Source organism: Meleagris gallopavo, chromosome 10, assembly GCF_000146605.3.
Source record: "Meleagris gallopavo isolate NT-WF06-2002-E0010 breed Aviagen turkey brand Nicholas breeding stock chromosome 10, Turkey_5.1, whole genome shotgun sequence".
In the NCBI taxonomy this organism is placed as follows: Eukaryota; Metazoa; Chordata; class Aves; order Galliformes; family Phasianidae; genus Meleagris; species Meleagris gallopavo.
The window spans coordinates 293,507-315,475 of record NC_015020.2 but is presented as its reverse complement, the minus strand read 5'-3'; the positions used below and the strand labels follow the sequence as shown (position 1 = coordinate 315,475).

At 38.4% G+C, this 21,969-nt stretch overlaps 1 protein-coding gene across 1 annotated transcript in view; it reads right to left on the bottom strand.

Moving 5' to 3' along the window:
* The window catches only part of HMCN1 (hemicentin 1), a 184,281-nt gene that overhangs the window by 59,978 nt on the left and 102,334 nt on the right, over nucleotides 1-21,969 (bottom strand). The window contains exons 38-48 of the mRNA XM_031554941.1: nucleotides 21,588-21,689; nucleotides 20,145-20,321; nucleotides 17,341-17,492; nucleotides 16,460-16,583; nucleotides 12,434-12,609; nucleotides 12,046-12,142; nucleotides 9,415-9,537; nucleotides 7,577-7,738; nucleotides 6,628-6,909; nucleotides 5,064-5,231; nucleotides 2,144-2,257 (exon numbers count right to left, since the gene is read on the bottom strand). Coding sequence (XP_031410801.1) covers nucleotides 2,144-2,257; nucleotides 5,064-5,231; nucleotides 6,628-6,909; nucleotides 7,577-7,738; nucleotides 9,415-9,537; nucleotides 12,046-12,142; nucleotides 12,434-12,609; nucleotides 16,460-16,583; nucleotides 17,341-17,492; nucleotides 20,145-20,321; nucleotides 21,588-21,689 — 1,677 coding nt within the window. The remainder of the gene's footprint in view (nucleotides 1-2,143; nucleotides 2,258-5,063; nucleotides 5,232-6,627; nucleotides 6,910-7,576; nucleotides 7,739-9,414; nucleotides 9,538-12,045; nucleotides 12,143-12,433; nucleotides 12,610-16,459; nucleotides 16,584-17,340; nucleotides 17,493-20,144; nucleotides 20,322-21,587; nucleotides 21,690-21,969) is intronic.

The window sequence follows — 21,969 nt, the reverse complement described above, 5'->3', positions numbered from 1 at the left end:
AACAGTTACTGGACGAGAGGGGCCAGACTGTGTGCTGGCAAGGAGTCTCTCGGGCATACAAACCTTCAGATCAACTATTTATTTCAACGTAGAGGCATTTGTAGATTCAAGACAAAGTCAGATGGCATCAAAAATGAAGTAGACATGAAGTGCTATGCAATGAAAAGGAGGCCTGTAATTCTAAGAAAGCAACCCAGTCTCCAAGACATTTTGGAAATCTTTAAAACAAACCTGCTGGACTACACAGACAGACAATACTCTTGAATAATCCTAAAAAATGCAAACTTTTAGTCCTAGATAGAAGGCCTATTAAAAGAGGAAGTAAAATGCATTCAATGCATCGTGACCTACCAGTAGCCTGGAAGTAAAGGTTTTGATAAACCTAAGATGCTACTGCAGATGGCTTGGTGAGAGCAGCAGTAGCAGAACATTGCATGTAGGAAGATGTGGCTAGCAATGGCACTCTTATCAACTTCTGATGCAGTTCGGACCAAATTCCCTGCTGTGACAGTATAAGCAATGCAATACAAACTTGGATAAGCATTCTAGTGCTCAAACACAACAAGACAAAGATACATCAATGGGTGGAGGAATTAGATGGGAGAAAAATATAATCTAAGATCATAAAGGTCAGGATATAAGTCTGTCGAGAAGTTATTGTTCATAAACAAACTGAGCAACTCATCACTTCAGCCCCACAATAATGCAGGAGGTTGTCAGCATATTAATTTCAGATTCAGACAAGATCACAGCAAATACAGAAGTACTAAGAAAATTACAACAACCTCGTCTGAAAAACTGTCTTGTCTGTTGCACTTTAGGCAACTTTAGGCAAATTATATATGATAATGCTGCAAGACTCTTTCTATCAGTCTTGGTACTTATTGATAGAAATAATAAATAGCTACCAAACCAAAGAGCAGTCTTTTCTGTGGTGAAAAAAAAAAATTAAAAAATAAATAATGTGATGCAATTAGACATTAAAGGTTCTGAACAGCCATCTAAAAAGCCAGCCGAGCTTCCATAACAGGTGAGGATCACCCACTGCACTTATCTTATGTGCTTTACATACAAATCAGAGATCTGTTTTCCAAGATACCAGCTCTAGCATTTTATTTCCATGTAGGTCCTGGATTTTCCTTCACATCTTTGTTGCAACAGATTACTGCCATCACACAACTCAGCTGCACACTTTATACCCAGTGCTGCATAATAGTGCTGGTCTTAATTCATGAGCATTATCACATGTGGTTGCATCCTTCTACTTTCAAGCATGAGATACAAGAAATTCACTGATTTAGTTTAATGTGGGTATCTTGGGCTGTAGTTTTCTTTTGACTTTAAACCAGCTTAAGGTTTAGATTGGATTTCAGGGGGAAGTTCTTTACTATGAGAGTGGCGAGGTGCTGGAACAGGCTGCCCAAAGAGGCTGTGGATGCCTCGTCCCAGGAGGTGTTCAAGGTCAGGCTGGATGGTGTCCTGGGCAGCCTAATCTAGTACCAGATCTGGAGGTTGGTGGCACTGCCTATGGGGGAGGTTGGAGCCTGATGATCCTTGGGGTCCCTCCCAACCCAAGCCATTCTGTGATTCTATGACTCATGTCATCTTCCTTTCAGTAGAGTGGTGAACCAGCAGGGAACTGACCTGGCTGAGAACAAACCTGGCCAGGAAGAAAAACAGACAACTCACTTTTCCTACAATGCAATTCACTTTGTTTATTCTACCCAAGGGATAGTGAAGCTGCGAGCAACAAGAACTTGAAGAGAAGGTGGGAGTCTGGCTGCCAGTATCCCCCAAACTTTGATGAGATTGAAATAGCAACCTAACTGAAGCCAGAGATACATTAACATAGCGTCTGAAGAAGCAACAAACCACCAAAACATACACAGTTCCCAGTCATTCTTAGTTATATCTAAAGAATCCTAAATTTTAAGAACTTCTTAAAATTTCAAAAAATACAGCAAATCCACACACAGAAGCATCTTAACTTTATAACCTCATTTTCTGATCATGTTATTAGATGCACTTTTTTATCCCTAAGGGTATATGCTTTGGCATACACATTTTTAAAACACTAGCAAAGTATACACAACATTTCCTTACTTTTTCTTCTTCTACTGTAGCAAAACTATCACATTCTTACCTAGAACAGAAAGGTAAAAATCCTTCCTCACTTCTCCTGCAGCGTTGGTCACCACACACGTATAGTGCCCTCCATCTGATACAGTTGTGTGTGTCAAACGAAGCGTTCTACCCCCTGAGGCCAAAAATACACAATTATTAGAACCCTGAAACATACTCCCCAATACATTCTCCAACTGTATTTGGGCCCTGAAATACACTCCCCAGCTACATTCTCCAATGCGCTAGTTCCAATTTTGTATGTTTTGGTAAAACTTACAGGCGTACTATCCTCTTTTTTAATGTGCTTAGTCTTATCGAACAAACAGTAAGAGAAACTGACTGACCTTACTCCTGCTCCTTTCATTTTGGTGTCTCTGCTTCAATCCTCAGTACTTATAGATTTGCATTTAACATTCATAACGCTATTTTTTCTATTTAGTAACTTCCAAATTACCTTGACGTATCCCTTCCTTTTTTCCTTTTTTTTTTTCTTTAATGTGCAAGTGAACTTTGATGCATTCAGACATCTGTCAAGAATTTAAGCAGGAAGTCAACAGACCAACTTGAAATCACCGAAAACTTTGAGACACATTTACAGAGAGCATACAGAGAAAATCCAACCTGCTATAGACAGGTCCCTCAAACTGCACATAAACGTGTCAGGGGTATGCATAAAACTCTTCAGATTGGACCATAAACTTTGGATACAGAATGGAGGATTTGTGCTCATACTTCTGTACAGAAAACTGTGTCAAAATCCAGTGTCTAAGTAAGCAGGACTTTCACTTACGTGAATATTTTATTGTACTGAGAATCTAGGTGACTACAGAGGAAAAATAAATAAGCGGGTATGCACAAAAATAAAGCTATTTTATAAGCAAATGCATATAATTTTTAAGTATGCTTGATCAGAGGACCAAAAACATTGACCTAGAAGAGTCTTTGCTTCTTTTTTTTGGCAGAGGAACAACAAAACAAGCATCAATGAGCATTTAAGAGTAAAAGCAAATGTGGCCAACCTTCAGCCTTTTCCAGTCTCTCATCAGTTGCTCTCACATTAGCAATCATTACCACACAGGACATCACATCTGAACTGTGCATCTCCTGTCTGCAGACTTCTACAGGGTCTCATAATCAGGATGCATCCCAGAAATTTACATTCCCGGCCTTGTGCTTTGAAGGAAGAAACTGCTTAACCTCATTGGTGGATGTGCCTCCACTCAAGAAATCACACCTGCTGGAGGGAGTACTGTGTGACCGAGAAAGGATTTCTCTTGCACTCCCATTTCACACTGATCCCTTTTCCCATGCACACCCTAACCAAAGCCATGTAAGATGCAAAAAAAAGAAGATACCTGCCTGCTTTTCCATACACTTGCACACCCAGAGCTCCAGTGCTGAGGCAGGATACGATTCTCCACGTTTGGCTACAATTTAATAAAAGTGTCTCTCTTTCCTAAAGCTAGCTCTGCAAGAATTGCAGATGTGGTGGCATAGTTAAAGTTTTCTTTTTTTTCCTAAAGGAACTACATGAAGCATCTTCAAAAGCAAACACCAGCATAGTATCTCAATTATCAGACTCACAGTTGACAGCAGTGTGTCCACACATTTAAATCATCTGCAACACCAAGTATTTTTTCAATCAACAGAACTGAAATCTTACTTTGGTAGAGTAACGTTTTACCTCTCAGCATTAGTCAAAGAGGGTTTTTTGTTTTTCTTTACAGGCACAAAGTCTCAAATGCCTTGTTGGTCCCAGCTCACTACTACAAGGTATAGTTTTCTGAAGAACTACATGAAAGCACAAAGTTTGCAGGAAAACAAAGCACCAAGTTCTGGTCTGTTTCCCAGTACAGCTAACATTCAGAGACAATAACATTTTTTTGTGTCTCATTCTTCCTGACTCAGGCAGAACAGGGACACTCAAGCCCAGAAGACATGATTTTTGTTGATGGCAACTATGCACCAAAAGGAATGTGTACCAACTCAAATGGCCAGGATTGTACAGTACAATTATCACCCACCCCTTTCTCCACAATTAAAAAAGCAGAAAATAGGACTACCTGCAATGTCAAAAGCTACAGCGATGGAAAAAAATGCTGAAAAATTCCAGCTTGAAATTCAATTTTAGTTGAGCTTCTACGTACCTTTTAGTTCATCTCTCTGACAGTTTTCTCATATTCCATGTAGGATAGTTTGGTAACTACATGGAATATTGGAAATAGAGATTTCTAGCTAGAATCATTCCAGTTGTTGTCCATACATCTCAGTTGTAGACAAATACTTAATTACTTCTACACAGTTCATAAAGCTGAGCCCCAGACACAACGTAAAATGTATTGCCTGCTTAGTACACATCTTCCATTTGTAATTTCAAGTGCTGCTAACTCCATTTCCTACTGTAAACATAAAGCTCTAACAAAACTGCAGCTGCCAGTCAAGTACTCTCACTTCCCTACAGTATTGCCAAAAATGATGGTTTACAGGAACAGGTACTGAGCCCTTCCTGTTTCAGATATTTCTTGTCAACTGCTACTTATCATAAAAGACATCTGTACTAGTTCTTTGTAGGTGAAGCTGGTTTAAAAAACTAGATCGCTATGAATCATATCTGTCTTCCCCATTGCAAATGATAAGTTTCTTCCCAAGATGTCATTATCTGATGCATTCCTGGATATACATACTGGACTGATACACCGTAACAGCCAGAAATATGGCTTAATTCCATCACGCAGACCGAATAGTTACCACACTTTCAACTCACATGTGTAGCATTCGGTAACAACTTTCCTAGTGTACATCAGCTATTTACCAAGTGCTGCAACCAGTTTGGATTACTAAGTCAAACTTTTTTGTCTGTGCAATGCTCACACTACGGAAAAGCCTTCACTGCACTCCCTGTTTAAAAAAATAGCCACAGCTTTAAATGTATGCTGTACCTGAGAGGATTCGCACTGAGGTGTTTGAAGTGACAGGCCATCCATTCTTGAGCCACATTATTGATGGCAAGGGAATTCCTGAGGCTTCACAATCTAGAGAGATGGGATTCTTCTCCACAGTGCTGATGTTCTCGGGCAACTGAAGGTCACCAGCAATACTTGGGGGAACTATGGAAAAAGAGGAAAGAAAAGTCACATTGCAAAACAAATGAAAGTTAATTTTCCTCTCAAAATATTCTGTCAACCAAGTAAAGATAAGCTTGGCAAGTGAGGAGCTACAAAACTGAGACATTTCTTAAACTGATAAGTATTTTTTTCTGTGCAACTATGTGGAAAAAAAAAAAATTAATTCTATGAGTACTACTACCTTCATTTAATAGCTTAAAATCCCTAGAAAATAACAGTTTATAGTAGTTCTATCCATTATACATTAAGTACAATTTCTAATATTGAATGAAACACTAGGGAAAATGTTAAGAATGACAGAATTATTTTGCTAATGGAAAGAACAATTCCTCTACTAAAGTAACTGCCTCAAATTTATTTATAGATTTTCTTTGCTAGGAGTAAAAGTAATTTCAGTTCTGCAGATCATTCTTTAAAACAAAAAAAAACCCTGGGCTCAAGAATTGAACATCATCCAGACTAAGCAGCCTGAGAAGATCTAAAGTTTCTTTTTACTATCCAGAACTTTGACAATACAGTGCAGCAAACAAAGTAAAACAAAAATTATTTGGTAATTCACTTTGGCCTCTCGTTGTCAACAATGATAATTCATGTTTATTTTCATCCTACACTGTGTTTTTTTCTCTCCCAAACCATTTCTGATTGTTGTACAAGCTTTCCCACTTAAGTGCAAGATGTAAGACATAAAACTACTCTACAGAGATAACCGAAAGTCTCTGTGAAACGGTGGGATTTGCAGAGGAAATCACAGCTAAATTCCTGTAAATTGCTGTCCTAGTTCAGTGGCACAGTAACTCCAGAATGCCTCTTTCTCTCTTGGCTTTACCCTTTCTAAACACAAATATTCAATGTTCAATGAAGCACTAAAAATCATATTCAAAATAAGTGCCTGAGTTAGAATGGCTCTAATGTAGCGTGATGTTCTAATCAATCCCATTAAGTCAAATTACCAAAATGAATTATAGTTCGAGGTACCATCTTAAATTCTTCTGATAGCACAAAACAAGAAAATCTGATGATTAGAAACTTGAGATATGGGCTATGCTCATGTAACTGTCCTCTGGCAGGGGCCATGAGTGTGGTGTTCTTGGTTAAACCTTAACCTCTGCCTCCTACTGCAGAATCCCAAAGAACACTTCGTTATCACAGAATTGGACCTAACGTCACACAAGACTGTCCTATATCCTGATTTTCTGTTCTTGGGAGATGAAGCACCTGAGGGAATAGATTGCAGATGAAAATGTGTTATGAATAAGGCTTGCAGTAAGTATAGTCACCATGTTTAAATACACAAGTATTTATTGGATATCCTCAGGCGAACTTTGTTTCTCGCCCTGCTTTGTTTCTGTTATACATGCCTCATTTTTTGCACACTCACCATGAACATTTAAATCATATTTTCTGTCAGACAGCCCTGCCACATTGGCAGCAACACAGACATAGCGACCCGTGTCCAACACCTGGATATTTCTCAGTTGAAGAAAGTGCCCATCATGAAGTATTGCTATGTCCCTTCCACTGACCAGCGGACGACCATCCTTCATCCATGTTACTGCTGGCTCTGGAATACCTTGAGCCTTGCACTCTAGGGAAATTTCACTTCCCTGGGCAACAACAACTTCTGATGGGTGGCCACTACTGTCCAGTATCGTTGGGCGAACTACAAAAGGAAAAGAAACACACTTCAGGATCTTCACCTGCTTCTGAACAGAAAAATAATCAAGCTTGGCAGAGACAAGTTGAGACAGCTTGGGTCTTGTGGGTCACTGCTGGCAACTCTGTAAAGAACACTCTGCAAATACATAACAATTTCCCCAGGGCTGAGAAAACACAACCAACCTTCCCTTTCCCCACCCACAAAGAAAAAATGTTTTTAAAAATGTAACTTACAGGCAATTTTAAAAATACAATCAAATAGAAAAAAATGTTCAAAATTCTGTCAATCCCTACAGATTTTTGAAGATTTTCTTTTTCATGGGATTTAAAGGGTTTAAAAATAGATCACTTTAATCCTGAACAAAATACTGAATTTGCAGTAAAACTGGAAAATTTCAACTACTTCAAACTAATTGTCCTCACTACTACAGTCCAGTGACAGGAAATGCTGCACTACCTGCCATGTGCTATATCCTGTAGTTAATCTGTGGTCAGATGCCCTTTCAAGACATACAGGTAGCTTCTTGGTAAATCCAAACTGACAAAATTACAATCACAAATCTCCTCTGAGTACCCTGGAATCATCCTGATTAGACATTTTGCAGCTTAACCCCACCACACAGACAACACTTACATAACATGCTCATTCAGAACACTTCATGGTGACTTACTGTACACTTGCAAGCTGTATTCTTTCTTTGCACTTCCAGCTACATTTGAAGCAATACAAATGTAAGATGCAGCATCAGACATTTCAGCAATTGAAATCTGCAGCTGCCTGCCTCCAGATAATATCCGTAACCTTCCTGACTGGTCAGCCACAAGTGGTGAGCCTGAAAGAGACATTCTTTCAGATAAAAGCACAGAGAACGGCAACGAGCTTGCTCAGTGATGTGAATTCCAATGGCTTATTTAACAGTCACTGAACTGCACAATTTCCATTTTAGAATTGCTATATCAGAGTTTTCCCAGACGTCAGGAACTTTGTGCAAACAGATTCTAAGGACTTCTTATACTACTTTGCTGACTTAGAGCAATTTTAGCTACAACACAGCAATTCTCTTCATGCTCACAAACATACAAAATGTCTTGGGAATTTCCACAAATTCATTATTTTCAATAAAACCTGACTTCCTGCACATACCGTGTATGATCATCTCAGCCAGGCCATTCAGTATGCTAACACTTTAGATATGTGATCCACACCTGGCCATCTGCATACTGTGTGTCATGTGGCATGCATGCACATACTTCCGCCCAGGAAATGCTGAGCAGAACTGGAATGGTTACAGTTCAGCAAAATTATGAGACCTTCTCTGAGCAGACTTTTAAATCTTTGAGAACTCAGGCTTGGCAACTATTATCATCTTTGTAAACTGCAGGGAAATTTTTGTGACAGAAAGAGTACATCTCCCACTGATTACTCATAAAAGCTGAATTTTCATTTCCCACTATTTCCCTAAGAAAATGTGCAAAGGTGACAAAAAATTTGACTCCTGAGTTAGATCCAAAATTGCACTACATTCTAGACTTTCAAACAGGTTCAAATTTGCTTTCAACTATTTAAGTGTACATCCTTCAGCACTGCAGCACATTGTTCAATCATTTCATAGTGTGCTTTACAGGCTGCGAAGAGGCAGGGTGAGGCAAGGTATAGAAGAGGCTGATACATCTCATTTTCTCTGAAAAACTTTGGCAGAAAAAAAATTAAAATTTGCTCTTTCTACAAGATGTAATTAATAAAGGAGGGTGCACACAACACTAAACTATGCCTTCAGACAGATAGGTAAAGTTGATAAATAACAAAAAAATTACCGTGCTGGAAGAATTCAACACCTTATTTTATCTAATACTCTGTCTCCAATAGTGTCCACGCTTAAAAGAAGGTGCTAAAAATGCCTACTATTGTCTACTGTTTTGTAAAAACACTTTGTCAATGATTCGTTCTAACCCTACAGCAAAAAGGTGTGCAAACTACTCTTATATATTAAGATGATACGAGAGAAAGGTTCAGTAAACCCCCCAAAGCAACTACTACACTAACTGCATTTTCATCACTTGGCAGGGTGCCACAGCTGCGTATTTCAAGAGAGATTTTGAGGATAAGTCTATGTTACACAGCAGATCACAAGTTCAGCTCTGCCCCACAGTACTGCACTGTGACGCATAGCTAGGCCTGCTGGGATACATAAGTCAGACTTGATGCTTTCCCACTGCACTATATAGTACCAAGTGTAGTGAGAGAGGTTAAGCACTTCATCAGTGTGTATGAACTGTCCAGTTTTACGTCAGCTAAGACATCTCTGCACTGTGCCCTCCTTGCACTACTTTAGGAATAACGGCACCTAAGCCAAGCTGAGGTGATTAGAGAGCATGTCATAATCTACCGCTGTTGTTTTCTACTCAATACCAGAAGGCACCATCTAAAATATTCAGAGGATAAAGAAGAACTGGCAAATCAAAATTATTACATTTTCTTTATTAAAAAAGACAGCAGATGGTCACTCACCATTCTTTCTCCAGGTAAGACTAGGTGGTGGAATGCCAGTAGACTCACATGTCAAGCTTATCAGGCTCCCTTCAATTACTGTCAGCTGAGAGATGTCATCTGAACCATAAATACTTGGTGGAACTAAAAATAAATGCCAAATATCATTTGAAGCAAAATGATATCAGTCAACAGTACAACCAAACTGATCTTCATGCAAATGTGTCCCATTATGCTCTGAAGGAATTATAAGGGTTGCTTTCACCTACTGGCAATGCAAACCAGACCCTGGGCAGGGAATAATATACTTAAGAATAATTGCATCAATCATTCCTGCCCCTGAGCTCTAGTGCAGGAACAGGATCTATTTCTGGCTGGCTTTAAACAACTTTTAAAATTCAGACATAGTTGTTCCCTCACATTTCTCCTGCAGCAACATGTTGGCTGCTACCTACAACACGAAGGACCCCATCCCTTCAGATGACCCACTACAGCAGAGTGCCAACTTTGTTAACAGCTCTGTGACTGTAAGCCAGCTGCAGACAAAATCGATCACTGTTTTTAAGGTGATTCTCAGAGTTTTAAAGAACTTTGGATCAATCAGTAGGGAAGGGATAGCCGCCTTCTTGCAATGGGGAAATGATTTTCTTTAGGTGAAAATAATGTAGGTAATACTTGAAAAGAGACCAAAAAAAGTAGATGAGAATGTAGGCTGAAAATGGAGTAACTTATCCAGCATATTTAAAATGCACACAATAGCAGGCAGTTTCTCCTTCTGACACTTCAGACTTGTTTAGCAGCAAGCAGATGTATTGGCTTCAGAATGAATGGCTAAAACTGAAAAATATGGCAGGCAAGACTTTCAGTCTCTGAGTGTAAACAAAGACTATAATTCTAAACAGTTACCCAGAGGCAACTTTCATGGGCAACTTTTACTTTCTATTAAGCTTAGTCCATCAAAGCTGTTAACAAGCAAGTAGTTATCCCTTCTCCCCAAATCCTCCTGAAATGGTCTCACTGAACAAAGGAACAATCCTTATTCCTCCTGCACCAAAGGTCCTTTGCAACAGTGCAAAACCTAGAAATCTGGGGAAGGAAGAGATCGCAGATGATGATGACATGCATGGTAAAGGGACATATATGCTGCATTCAACAAGACCTGGACAGACAGGAGAGCTGGGCAGAAATTAACCTGATGAGCTTCAACAAGAGCAAGTGCAGGGTCCTGCAGCTGGAGAGGAATAACAGCATGTATCAGTACAGGTTGTGGGCTGAGGAGCTCTGTAGAGAAGGACCTGGGAGTCCTGCTGGACAACAGATTGGCCATGAACCAGCAGCATGCCCTGGTGGCCAAGTAGGCCAATGCTACAGTGCATTAAGAAAAGTGTGGCCAGCAGGTTGAGAGGTGATCCTCCCCCTCTGCTCTACTCTGGTGAGGCCACATTTAGACTACTGTGTTCAGTTCTGGGCTCCCCAGTTTAAGAAAAGCAGGGATGTCCAATGAGTCCAGTGGAGGGCCACAAAGATGATTAGGGATCTGATGCATCTCCTGTGTGAGAAAAGGCTGAGACCTGGGACTCTTCAGTCTGGAGAAGAAAAGGCTGAGACGGGTTCTCATCAGTGTTTATAAACATCTAAAGTGCAAGAGTCAAGTCAATGGGAGCAGACTCTTTTCACTGGAAAGCAACAGTAGAATAACGGACAACGAGCAGAAACTGGAACACAGGGAGTTCCAGCAAGGAAGAACTTCTTCACTATCAGAGTGACAGAGCACTGCCCAGTGAAGGTGTGGAGTCGCTTTCTATGGACATATTCAAGAACTGTCTGGGTGCCTAACTGTGCGACCTGCAACAGGGAAACTGCTTTAGCATGGGTTGGACTTGATCTCTAGAGGTCCCTTCCAACCCCTACAATTCTGCAATTGTGTATGCTTAATGTGGGAATAGCTCATGATCTCACATGGTATGGCAATATCCATTCCCAAATTTAAACAACATCAATGTTTCTTTTAAATAAATAATGACATTATTCTATAATAAATATTTTGTTTAATCATTAAAAACCCTGTTATCTAATTGTAGTTTTGTGAATTCAAAGCATTTCAATTGGTATATGGGAGAAAGCAATGGGGCAGGAAAAGCTACCCAAAAATCAACATCTCAAAGAAACACTGTGCCTCATACATCATCTAACGACAGAAACATTTCACTAATGCTATTACTATGATTTAGTGCCAGTAACTTTGTAGAGCATATAAAGCTAGGAAAAATAGCTTTTTTTTTTTAATCTGAATTTCCATGCTTCAGCATTTTAAAATTTAAAGGCTAGTAAGTTACTCTAAATGACATTAGAGTGAATAAATAGGAACCGGACACAAAACTGGTTAGTTAGATCCCTGAACTAGTCATGCATGGAAACCCAAACTGAAAAAAGCCTACAAAGTATCTGGTATTAATTTAGAACCAAATCAAAGAAATTTGGAGAATATGTACACCTTCTTGAAAGTGTTGAACTAAAGAAAATAAGAAAAAGTCACCCTGTTTGAACCACAGCATTTATGAGTTTATGAACCACAGAGGATTTCAGTGTCTCACATCATAACTTCACTCTGAACTCCATTCCCACTCCTGAAATAAGCTTAACAAATCTTACCCCAGATATTGACATTATAGTTCTTTTTAGTTTTCCCAGCAACATTTGTCGCTTCGCAAGTGTAACGGCCAGTGTCCTGTACTTGAGCTCCTTCAATCTAGGAAGAAAACAAAAACCTGGATTTTTTCTTACACTGTTACATAGGAAGGTTACAGGGTGAAGCTGCTCAGGTTTTAATTTTTATGCTTACACCTGTCTCCCTAATATTAGTAACAGTGCAACTCCTGCAAAATCTGTAAATAAACATTTAGATGTCTGTTGTCTGTCAGTCTTCTGCACTGCTCTGTTGCCCCATTAATGCTATTCAGGCTCTAACACACACCCAGCACCCTCCTGATGGGTACACTCCCCAGGAAGTTTCCTGATGCATCCTGACTGCCCAGCTTACCTTCAGCACACTTCCATCTTCAGAGATGCTAAGACCTGGTTTCTTCAGCAAGGGTCGCCCATCTTTGAGCCACGTCAGCATGGGCAGGGGAACAGCATTGCTCTGGCAGAGCAGCTCCATTGCCTGGCTGATGAGCACAGAGACATTTTGTTCCTCTCCCATGATGTTTGGTGGAACTACAGCAATATATCAGAAAAAGAGGTCTTTGGGTATTGCAGACTCCCCATAGTAACACATACTGTAGAGTTAACAAGTCTTTGTTTAACAAAAATAATATGGCAGTTACTACCTTTTTGACATCCAACCTTAGATCTCAATAAGCACCAGAAATTTTATCTACAGAATATCCTCTGCACAACATAAATAGTAGTAAAAGATCAGTCACAGAGAAGTTGCACAGATAAGCCAGGGCTAGAAGAAAAATACTCGAAATACATTTAGAAAGGAAATTCACTTTTATATAAAGATTGGAGAAATATATGTTCCTGATTAAAGGACAGAAGAGTTAATGAGTGTAAATATTCACAAGATAATCAGCAAGCTTGGCCTAAAATGTCATAAACTGTTTCAGACAATGCCAGCATGTGTACTTGGCTTTAAGAAGAACTCTGACTTTAAGGAGAATTTTGTCCAGACATTGCCAAATACAAAAGACAGAACAAAAATTAGGCGGTTCCAGCCAAGTGAAATGGTTAATGAATTAATCACCAGTAGATGTGATTTGCTGTCACGTTATTTTCTGTTCTGTGGTGTTTCTAGGTAATTACTGCAACTGTTGGCACTGAGCATTCTATTTAAGTTTGTACAACAGCTGCAGCAAGAGCCTCATTATCACACATTTCCAAATTACAGGAGAGAAAAATCAGGTTTTGGAGGAGAAATAGTCTATGTAGAAGACAAAAATGCTTCTGGGCACGTTTAAATTGCAACCTATTAGCTGTTCTTGAATGGTATTTAAAAAAAAATAATAAAATCAATGCATACATTTTCCCCATTTTTAACTTTAGCTGTTTTTCTGAAAACAAAGCAATTGAGAAACAATTGAGTACTAAACTTTGAAAATCAGCAAGTGAGCAATTTTTTATTGGGAAACTGTTCACAGCTGGCATTGAAAAGAACTCCCCAAATCAAGGAAGAAACATTACACTGAGAAGATGACATTAAATTAAAAGACTAATGACTGAGAACTTCTTGCTGTCCATGACTTTATATTGTTATTCACAGCTAAGCTTAGTGTCCTTTACTAACAGCAGGCTGGATCACAGTCAGATGAGACTTTCAGACTGCTGAAGCAGCTTTGAGTTGTTAACAAAACACTGGCACTTCATGAGTTTTAAAGCAATTTCAGCCGAGACACAAACTGCCTTGGAAAATGGTGAGATGTGTGCAGCAGGCCATCACACTGCGCTGCTGCAGCTTACCATCAATTTTCTATTGGAAATTACCTTTTCCAGATCAGAGACGGTGAAACAGAACTTGGGAACCCTGATGATAAACTTAGTTTATCTCATTTAGTTAACAACAGCAAACTAGAGAGCAAAAATACTTTTACTGGGGTGCTCAAGCATGATCCAGACGACAACTCGTTAGTGCTCCTAATGGAAGATACATTCTTAAATCCTTAAAGCATTTGATAGGGATTCATCTTCATTTCTTTCAATTTAAAACCAGAAGGCATACTCACTACAAACTTAACATTAAGGCAACTTTAGGTCTGCAATTAAATACTTGCAAAATCAAAACACTTCTAGCAAGAAATTACTTCATCTAGTAACATATATCCAGTGAGTTTTTTAATACTTTTTGTGTACTAAGACAGTTCACTTTGCCCAACAAAATGTTGACCAAGGTCAAATAGAAAAGTTTTTATTGCTGCATTTCCCTCACTTTCTAGCTTAGAAATCTGTTAGTTCAGAAAGTGCACATCTGGCTGCCCAAAATATGTGAGTAAGAAGGGAAGCAGTGGGACCATTCACGAGAAATAGTCTTGGCTTCACTTCGAACAAAAAGATATTGAATTAATTAGCACAAAGGAGATTATAGAAAATCCCAAAGTTGTACTCAGCAGACCATCAATACAGTTCTCAAGATGTCCTGAAAAATAACACTAACAACAAAGTTTTGTTTTTCTTGCACAGGAAGTATTCATCAAAACAGTTGATTTCACAGTTTGGAAATAAGTTAGGGAAAATTCTGGTCCCTGTGGATAAGAAATAAAGTAACTGAAAACAAATCTGTTTATCTTTCTTTGTAGAACTCACAAAGGCCCAGGTTCTTTATGAGTATTATGGAACTGAACATTGGAAGCTGATCCACTACTGCAGAAGGTAAATTTATTTCCAAATACTTTTCCACCAACTATATTTCCCCCCAGCTAAATAAACTGAAATGCAGTAGAAAGAAACTGAGTTCATGAAATGTGGAAAGACAGACACTAGATCATTTGTTTCTGAAGAAATAAAGTTTAAAATTAATCTAATTATGCTCACGGTAATTATATGCTCATGGTAAATATATGACCAGGTTAAGTCCTAACAGAGAAATTACTTTCTGTAACAACCTCACTCAAGATCACCCTGCAGAAGCTCAATAACAGTAAAATTACAACAGTAACTTTACTTACACAACTTTTAACTGCCTCTTTTCATTTCTTCTAGCTAAAAGGGACAGAGATTCCAAAACCAAAGGAACAGTAAGTAGATCCATACTACTTTTGCACTTATGTATACAAATACAGTTCTCCTCAAACTCCAAAAGGTACCTTGTTATTCTTTGTTGTAGATACAAAATGTTATAACCCAATTTAAACCTGAGTTTGCTGTGCCAGAATCCTGACTTTCTCAACTGCCTCTGGCAGATGCAATAAGTAGCCATGACTCAAGTCACAAGTGAGTATCCCAACCACAGTGCCTTTACAAGATTATTCTGAAAGCCAAACACGAAAGCAAACAATTTAAACAGCTGTCTCTATTAGCCTAAGAAAACATGCAATCTTCTAACTTGTAAAATTTCCAGAGTTCTGCTTACAGTTGCCATGCAGTTAGAGATTGGCAGAGTAAAAACATTTTTCTCCCAACTAATCTGAAAGCAAAAACAAAACATCAAGGGCTCTTGAATTCCAAAACCTTCTGTCCACATAAAGTACTGTAAGATTTCTAAAATGGCAGATCATTGTACATCCTCATTTCACTGGTGTACAGAACATTCAACTGTCCAGGGAAACTTTAAACTTGCTACAGCTAAACTCCATGGCTTTCCACCTGACAGCCCATTAATGCTCTTTGATATCTGTACATCACTAGCGATCTCTAAGAACAAAATGCAAAAAAACATCTTATACAAGCTGCTAGAAATGAGGAGGAAGCCAAACAAGCTACAAGAAACGAGGAGGACAGATACATTTACATGTTAAAAAGAATATAGAATTAACTGCTTGACACAATTTGGAAAATTGGCAAAGCACAATAGCTAAAGTGATATCCTGCTTCTCAGAAGAGACAAAGTTGTCTCATTGGGCTCAGTCAGTGTCATGATTAGCACTAAAAAAGACACCACAATTTTGGCAAATGGTGACTTTCAAGCAAGGGCCTGAAAATGAAAAGATTTCAGAGATATGTGGCAAATTCACATTAACTCATCAAGGTTCATTAAAGACCACTGAGCTCTCACCCCCATAACAGCTTTTGTATAAGGGATCAACGTATAACTCACGCAAAGACAAATTCGCATTTTGTCCTATCATTTATAAATGAGCCTTTGTGACACAACTTACAAATTCATTGTTGCAGCTACATTTCTTCAAGGATACACAGAACATATGTACTTTAATACTTTTGTGTGCATATATATATATTTATTATCTTTATTTTTTACTTACATACATGTACACACAAACACACCTCCTGATCTCTTTGGCTTTCATTACGGCTTGGAACAGCTTTTCTTCAATGTTACTAAACATCTGGACCACTAAAGCACGAACAGTTTTCCTCATTCATTGTCAGCAAATTTGTCAGAAAATCTCACCATAAACTCTGAGATCTATATCTCTTTGGCTCTCTCCTGCAGCATTCACTGCAACACAGGTATATTTTCCTGTGTCACTTATCTGAGCACTAGTCAACACCAGGACTCGGCCCCCAGACAGAACCTGCAAAAGAAACACAGCATATTTAGTATATGTGCTTTGATGTAAAGCAGAAACATGAGAATGATTAGATTTTATTCCAAACAAAATGCTGATTTCCACCATCTATATTTTACCAACACTTTCTTGCACTCCACTGTTCTTCTTCATCAAGACTTGAAAAAGCAAAAGTCTGGCTTTATGCAAACCATAGGAAACTCTTGAACTTAGAAGTCTCTGCACGATAAGGACGTTCCCCTCTCTCACTACTTTCAAACATTGTCACATTTTCTGTCTGTGCCCAAAGTAATCCACATACTTACACAAATTTCACCTCTCGTCTGTCACATCATAAAAATAGCATTCAGAAAGCAACAATGTCCTATTATGTTGATTCAGAACCCTCTCCTTACAGCAGGGACTTGTTTTTCTTCAAGCTGTTATTTTTTGTAATGAGACATTATGCAATCTTAAACTCCAAGAATCTCTTCCGTGTAGAAAAGTGGTCCAGCTTAGTCTTCTTGCCGGTCAGTGAGAAACTCGCTTATGGAAACTTTTACTCAGTATGACATCAGTTAAAAGGACCAACTTATTTCAATATACCCATAATGAGCACATTTTGCACAGTAATTACTGTAAGCTTGCAACAATATCCCAGAGCAAAAAGCCTTATACTCTTTATACCAAAACCTCCAACTTTTTCTGTCATTAAATTGCACAGGCTTTACAGGCTCATGCCAAAGCAGGAAATAACACGGATGGCGGGATTTGAACCCAATACCTGAAGACCATCACTAAAGCTGGAAACAGGACTGCTGTCTTTTAGCCATGTCAGGATGGGTGCAGGGATGCCTCTGGCTTCACACTCCAGTTGCACCAGATGATTGACCACTGCCGTCACCATGTCACTGCTGTCAGAGATTGATGGTGGGACTGAAAAAAGAAAATAAAGCTGGACAGCTATGTAAGAGTTCAGATCTATCAAAATGAAATTAAATGGGATGCTTACTTTTAGAACTTGCTTCTCTTCCTGCAAGGCACTATTGGAAAGATTTCACTGTTGGAAAGATTTCTAATGCTAGCACTACTGCCATTTGTTTGCTCTGTGCCAAATGCTACTCCTACTTACATAAGCAGTCAGATTACTTCAGTGAAACTACTGTGAGCAAGGTAAGTAGGATTGAGTGTGCAGCCCAGAGAACAGCTGTGACACCCAGCAACCAGAGCATAAAATCTGAAAATATTCCCTCAGACTTTTATAACATTCCATTTAGACCTCATGAAAGGCATTAACAGCGGTGGAGATTAATTAGAGAAGTTTATATGATAAACTGAATAAACCAAACATATACACAGAGTAATAAATCAGTCTTGCAGAACATATACTTACCAGTTCAATATGTACAATATCTGCCTGTCTTATGATAAGAATAATCTTAATGGGACATATAAAAACAATTACTTTAAGTGTAAGGCCTAGTAAATTTTGTAGAGTTATGTTTAAAAGGGAGACAGGAACATACCTGAACATACCTCAGATTTCCAGTACATTTCTTTTGTTATTTCTTCATGAACAAACAAGTGTGGGCATAACATTGGCATACATTTACAGGAGAAAAAAACAGCTTTCAAATCAAAAAGCTTTTTTCTGCGGACATTCAACATTTGCAATTGAAATATTAAAAAAGAGAGATGTTTCATTTATCAGGAAAATCAGAACAATGTAAATTGCTTCTACCACTTAAAACTTGGTCATATACCTGTACTTTCACTATCAATCACAAAAGCTTAATACTTGAAGTCACTCCTAGAAACAAATGAGAACAGTGCATTCTACTCATACATATCCAACATGAGAAAAAAAATGTTTATGTATTCCTTAATAGAAATAAGATGCATTAATAAATTCAACCATCTCTAACAGCATGCAGCTCAGACTACTTGTCCTAAGACAAATTTCATTAATAGAAATCCCAGTAAACATGCAAGTGTGATTTTATAATCTTCTTCTATGTACATGCAGTATCTCCATTTCATTTCAATAGCATCCGCTGTTCTTAAATGTCAGAGAAGGTTCAAGTGATGAGAAAGAAGTGCAAAAATCTTAGTACAGTGAAATCATAGGAATATATTATGCTGGAATTCCTTCAGGCTGAATAGGCCTGCCCAGTTGTTAAGCCTGCAATATCAGGCCTTGTTCTTAATGCAAAAATGAGCCAATGATTTCTACCTCAGCTACTGCATCTGCAACACTCATATTAACAACAGAAGTTGTCGAATACAGGCAGCGGTCAACCAAGATAGATGCTCATTCACAGGGCCAGCTGCCATACAAAACATAGAGCAGGCTGTCAGTAAATTTAGCACAACTTTCTGTAAGACACTTCAGAGCCTGTTCTTCCTTCAGTAGTCCTTCTTGCTTTCATTATTAACAGGAAAAAAAAAACCCTTTGTCTTATCAAACTCAAACTCTAAATAAACTGGATGATAACCTTGTTTCTGGTAAATCCAAAAAGCACTCCCTTTAAGTTTTGTATCTCACAAGCTAAATTAAGAAGGTTCATGGATAGGTGTTTCAGCTTCCTCTGATGCAATGAGCACTGGCTGCAACTGTATCAACTGTATATATGTCTGTTACGGTAGGGGAAGCACTTTTATTTGTCTAGTGTTTGCCACTAAGTGGGAAGTGTTAGCTCCCTAGAAAACTCTGTAAATTTCTGCTGAAACTCCACTACTTATAAGAAGATAAACATATGCTTAGGAGTTATTTCATAATTTAAACAGAATTACAACCTTGGCTCTAAATATTTCCTGTAAATTCATCACTGGGTGAGGTTAATTGCCCTTGAGCCCTCATTCTCTCCCATGGTAGTCATTAAACTAACAGAAATGTATGGCCCAACTCCGTATCTGTTAATTAACATTAATAGGAACTACTGACTAAGCATGCATATCAGCCAGGGACACTGTGCCACATTTGGGCCACAGTTCTGTGTTGAAAACTCCCTCGGAAAACTTACATGCATATGCATACATCAGATTATCATATATTATCAGATATGAGTTTGGATTAGGATCCAAAATCCACTTGAAATTAGTGGAAGAGTTCCAATTTGGCTTTTGATCAGGTGTCTTACTTCTGCAAGCACCTACACTTCAACTTCACCTCTTTAAACACAGTACATTTTTCTTTAAGATTCTTGCGTTATGAAAGAACATTTGACTTGTGTCCTTTCTTTATCTATTGTAGACTTTGAAGTCATCTACAGTGAAACACAGCTATTTCAAGTCTTTCTGAACCATTTAAATGATAATATAAATATCTTTTCCACAAATCTAGTGTCTCTGCTCATTCTCCCTAAAAATCAAGTTCCCTTATGACATCTTCCTAACATTAAAAACATGTATCCTAGTATCACTAAGGAAAAAAACAGCAAACAACAACAAAGAATGAATGTGCTCCCTTGAGCCCTGCCATATCTCTTCCAGGATGATGGTGTGATGAATGACGGTAAGACTTCTAAGCAGATTTAAAAGAGCAAATGTGGTGCAGGTAGCAGTTTCTCCTAAGTTTTTAATACTTACCATGAACCTGAAGACTGTAGGACAACTCAGCTGTGCCTGCAGTGTTGACAGCCACACATCTGTAAACACCAGTGTCAGAGATCTGAGCACCCTCAATCTCCAGAACCTGACCCTTGTTCAGAAAAGTGACACTTGTAGCACTGGTGAGCGGACGACTGTCTTTGTACCAGGTGATAGCTGTAAAATTAAATGGAAAAATTGCCAGAAGTATTTATCCTGACAAACAGGTCCAAATATACTTCAGATTTTCCCTGTGAATTGCGAGAAACATAAAACCAACATTTAAAATAAAATATATATTCATTAGAATTAATAACAGTAAAAAGTAGCCAGGAAATGAGAAACATAGTAATATTTGTGCAAAATAATGACTATGCCTATAGGATTAAATAGCAAATTTGAAGCTATTGTACCTGCACACCAGATGCTTATGAAATAATGTTCTGAAGTTAGGAAAATGTAACATAAAGCATCTATTTTGATGATGTCTAGTCATCTAATACCAAGGTTGAAAAATCCTCAAATACACAATATATATCATTTTTCACCTTTTACCCTGAAGTATTGCTACGCTAAACTGAAGCATCTGAGAAGTTTAAACACAAAATGCAAGCAGAGTTCATCTCAAAGGCTGAAAAATGGGAAATGAGAACTGGAAAACTGATATCATTCTAAAACAAAATTAACAAAAAAAAATACAACAAAAAATGAGGACATTTTTGCATCTCAGCCAAAAGATGGTACCCTTCTTCAAGAGAGCACTGGTGCAAATTAACACTTTACTGGTATCCCTTCACTCTTTAGCTAGATGAGAACAAACAGATGCAAGCAGCCTGCTTTTCAAAGCTTAGAATATCATGAGAACCCAGAAAATCATTAGTATAATCTCCAATCATTCGGGAAAGCCACAGAAACCATGGTACACACACAGAAAAGATTTGTATTTACATATGCGAGAGGCCTGAAGCAAACAGAGAGAATCCTATGGTTTTCAAGAGACTTTAGGCAAGGTCCTAGATATGTTCCCATTTGATGAGCACACTCAACACTTAAGGTATTGTTGAAGTCTGCCCTGCCCCATAAAATATTGACCTGATGGGGAAAAGGAGTAGATGTGTTTAAAGCTGGCTTACAGCTGATTTCATAGAACTCTAACAGTATCGTTGCCTACAGACAAGACATTGCTGTATGCATAGGGGTGCACATTATCCATGTGTTTTTCATTTGTTTAATTAGAAGAAATCACTGAATTTCCAATTCTTATTCCACATCACTCAATATACTGACATTCTCTATCATAAATAATGTTTAATAGTTTATAGCTAGTTTAAATACCACAAAATTAACTTCATGCTAATAAATATCCATTTTTTTCAGAAGATGTAGAAAAGTCACAACCTGTTATCAGACATTCTTCACATCATGAGAGATGCATGTGCATACCTGGCAGAGGGTTCCCCAATGCTCTGCATTCAAGATGGACTGGATTATTCACAACCACAGTTTCATTTAGCATTTTCCCTGCATCCTCCAGGCTGGGTGGTTCTTTAAAAAGGCAAAAGCATCAGGTTTTCATTATTTCAGCTGCTTGGTTGGCAAAAATTCCAATCACAAAGCATTCTGCTCTCTGAGAAACTTAGGGCAATGAATTGCCAAAGCTTCCACTAACTATTGGATAACGGAGAAATTTCTCTAGGAACTTTATCTGTGGAGTCAGACTACACTGACAAAATCCCAGGAAAGGCAGATTTTGCCCTATTTTTCTGCACTGCTTTCTGCAATGGGACAAAGAATGAAAACTCAAAGATGGATGTGCGGAGGTTAA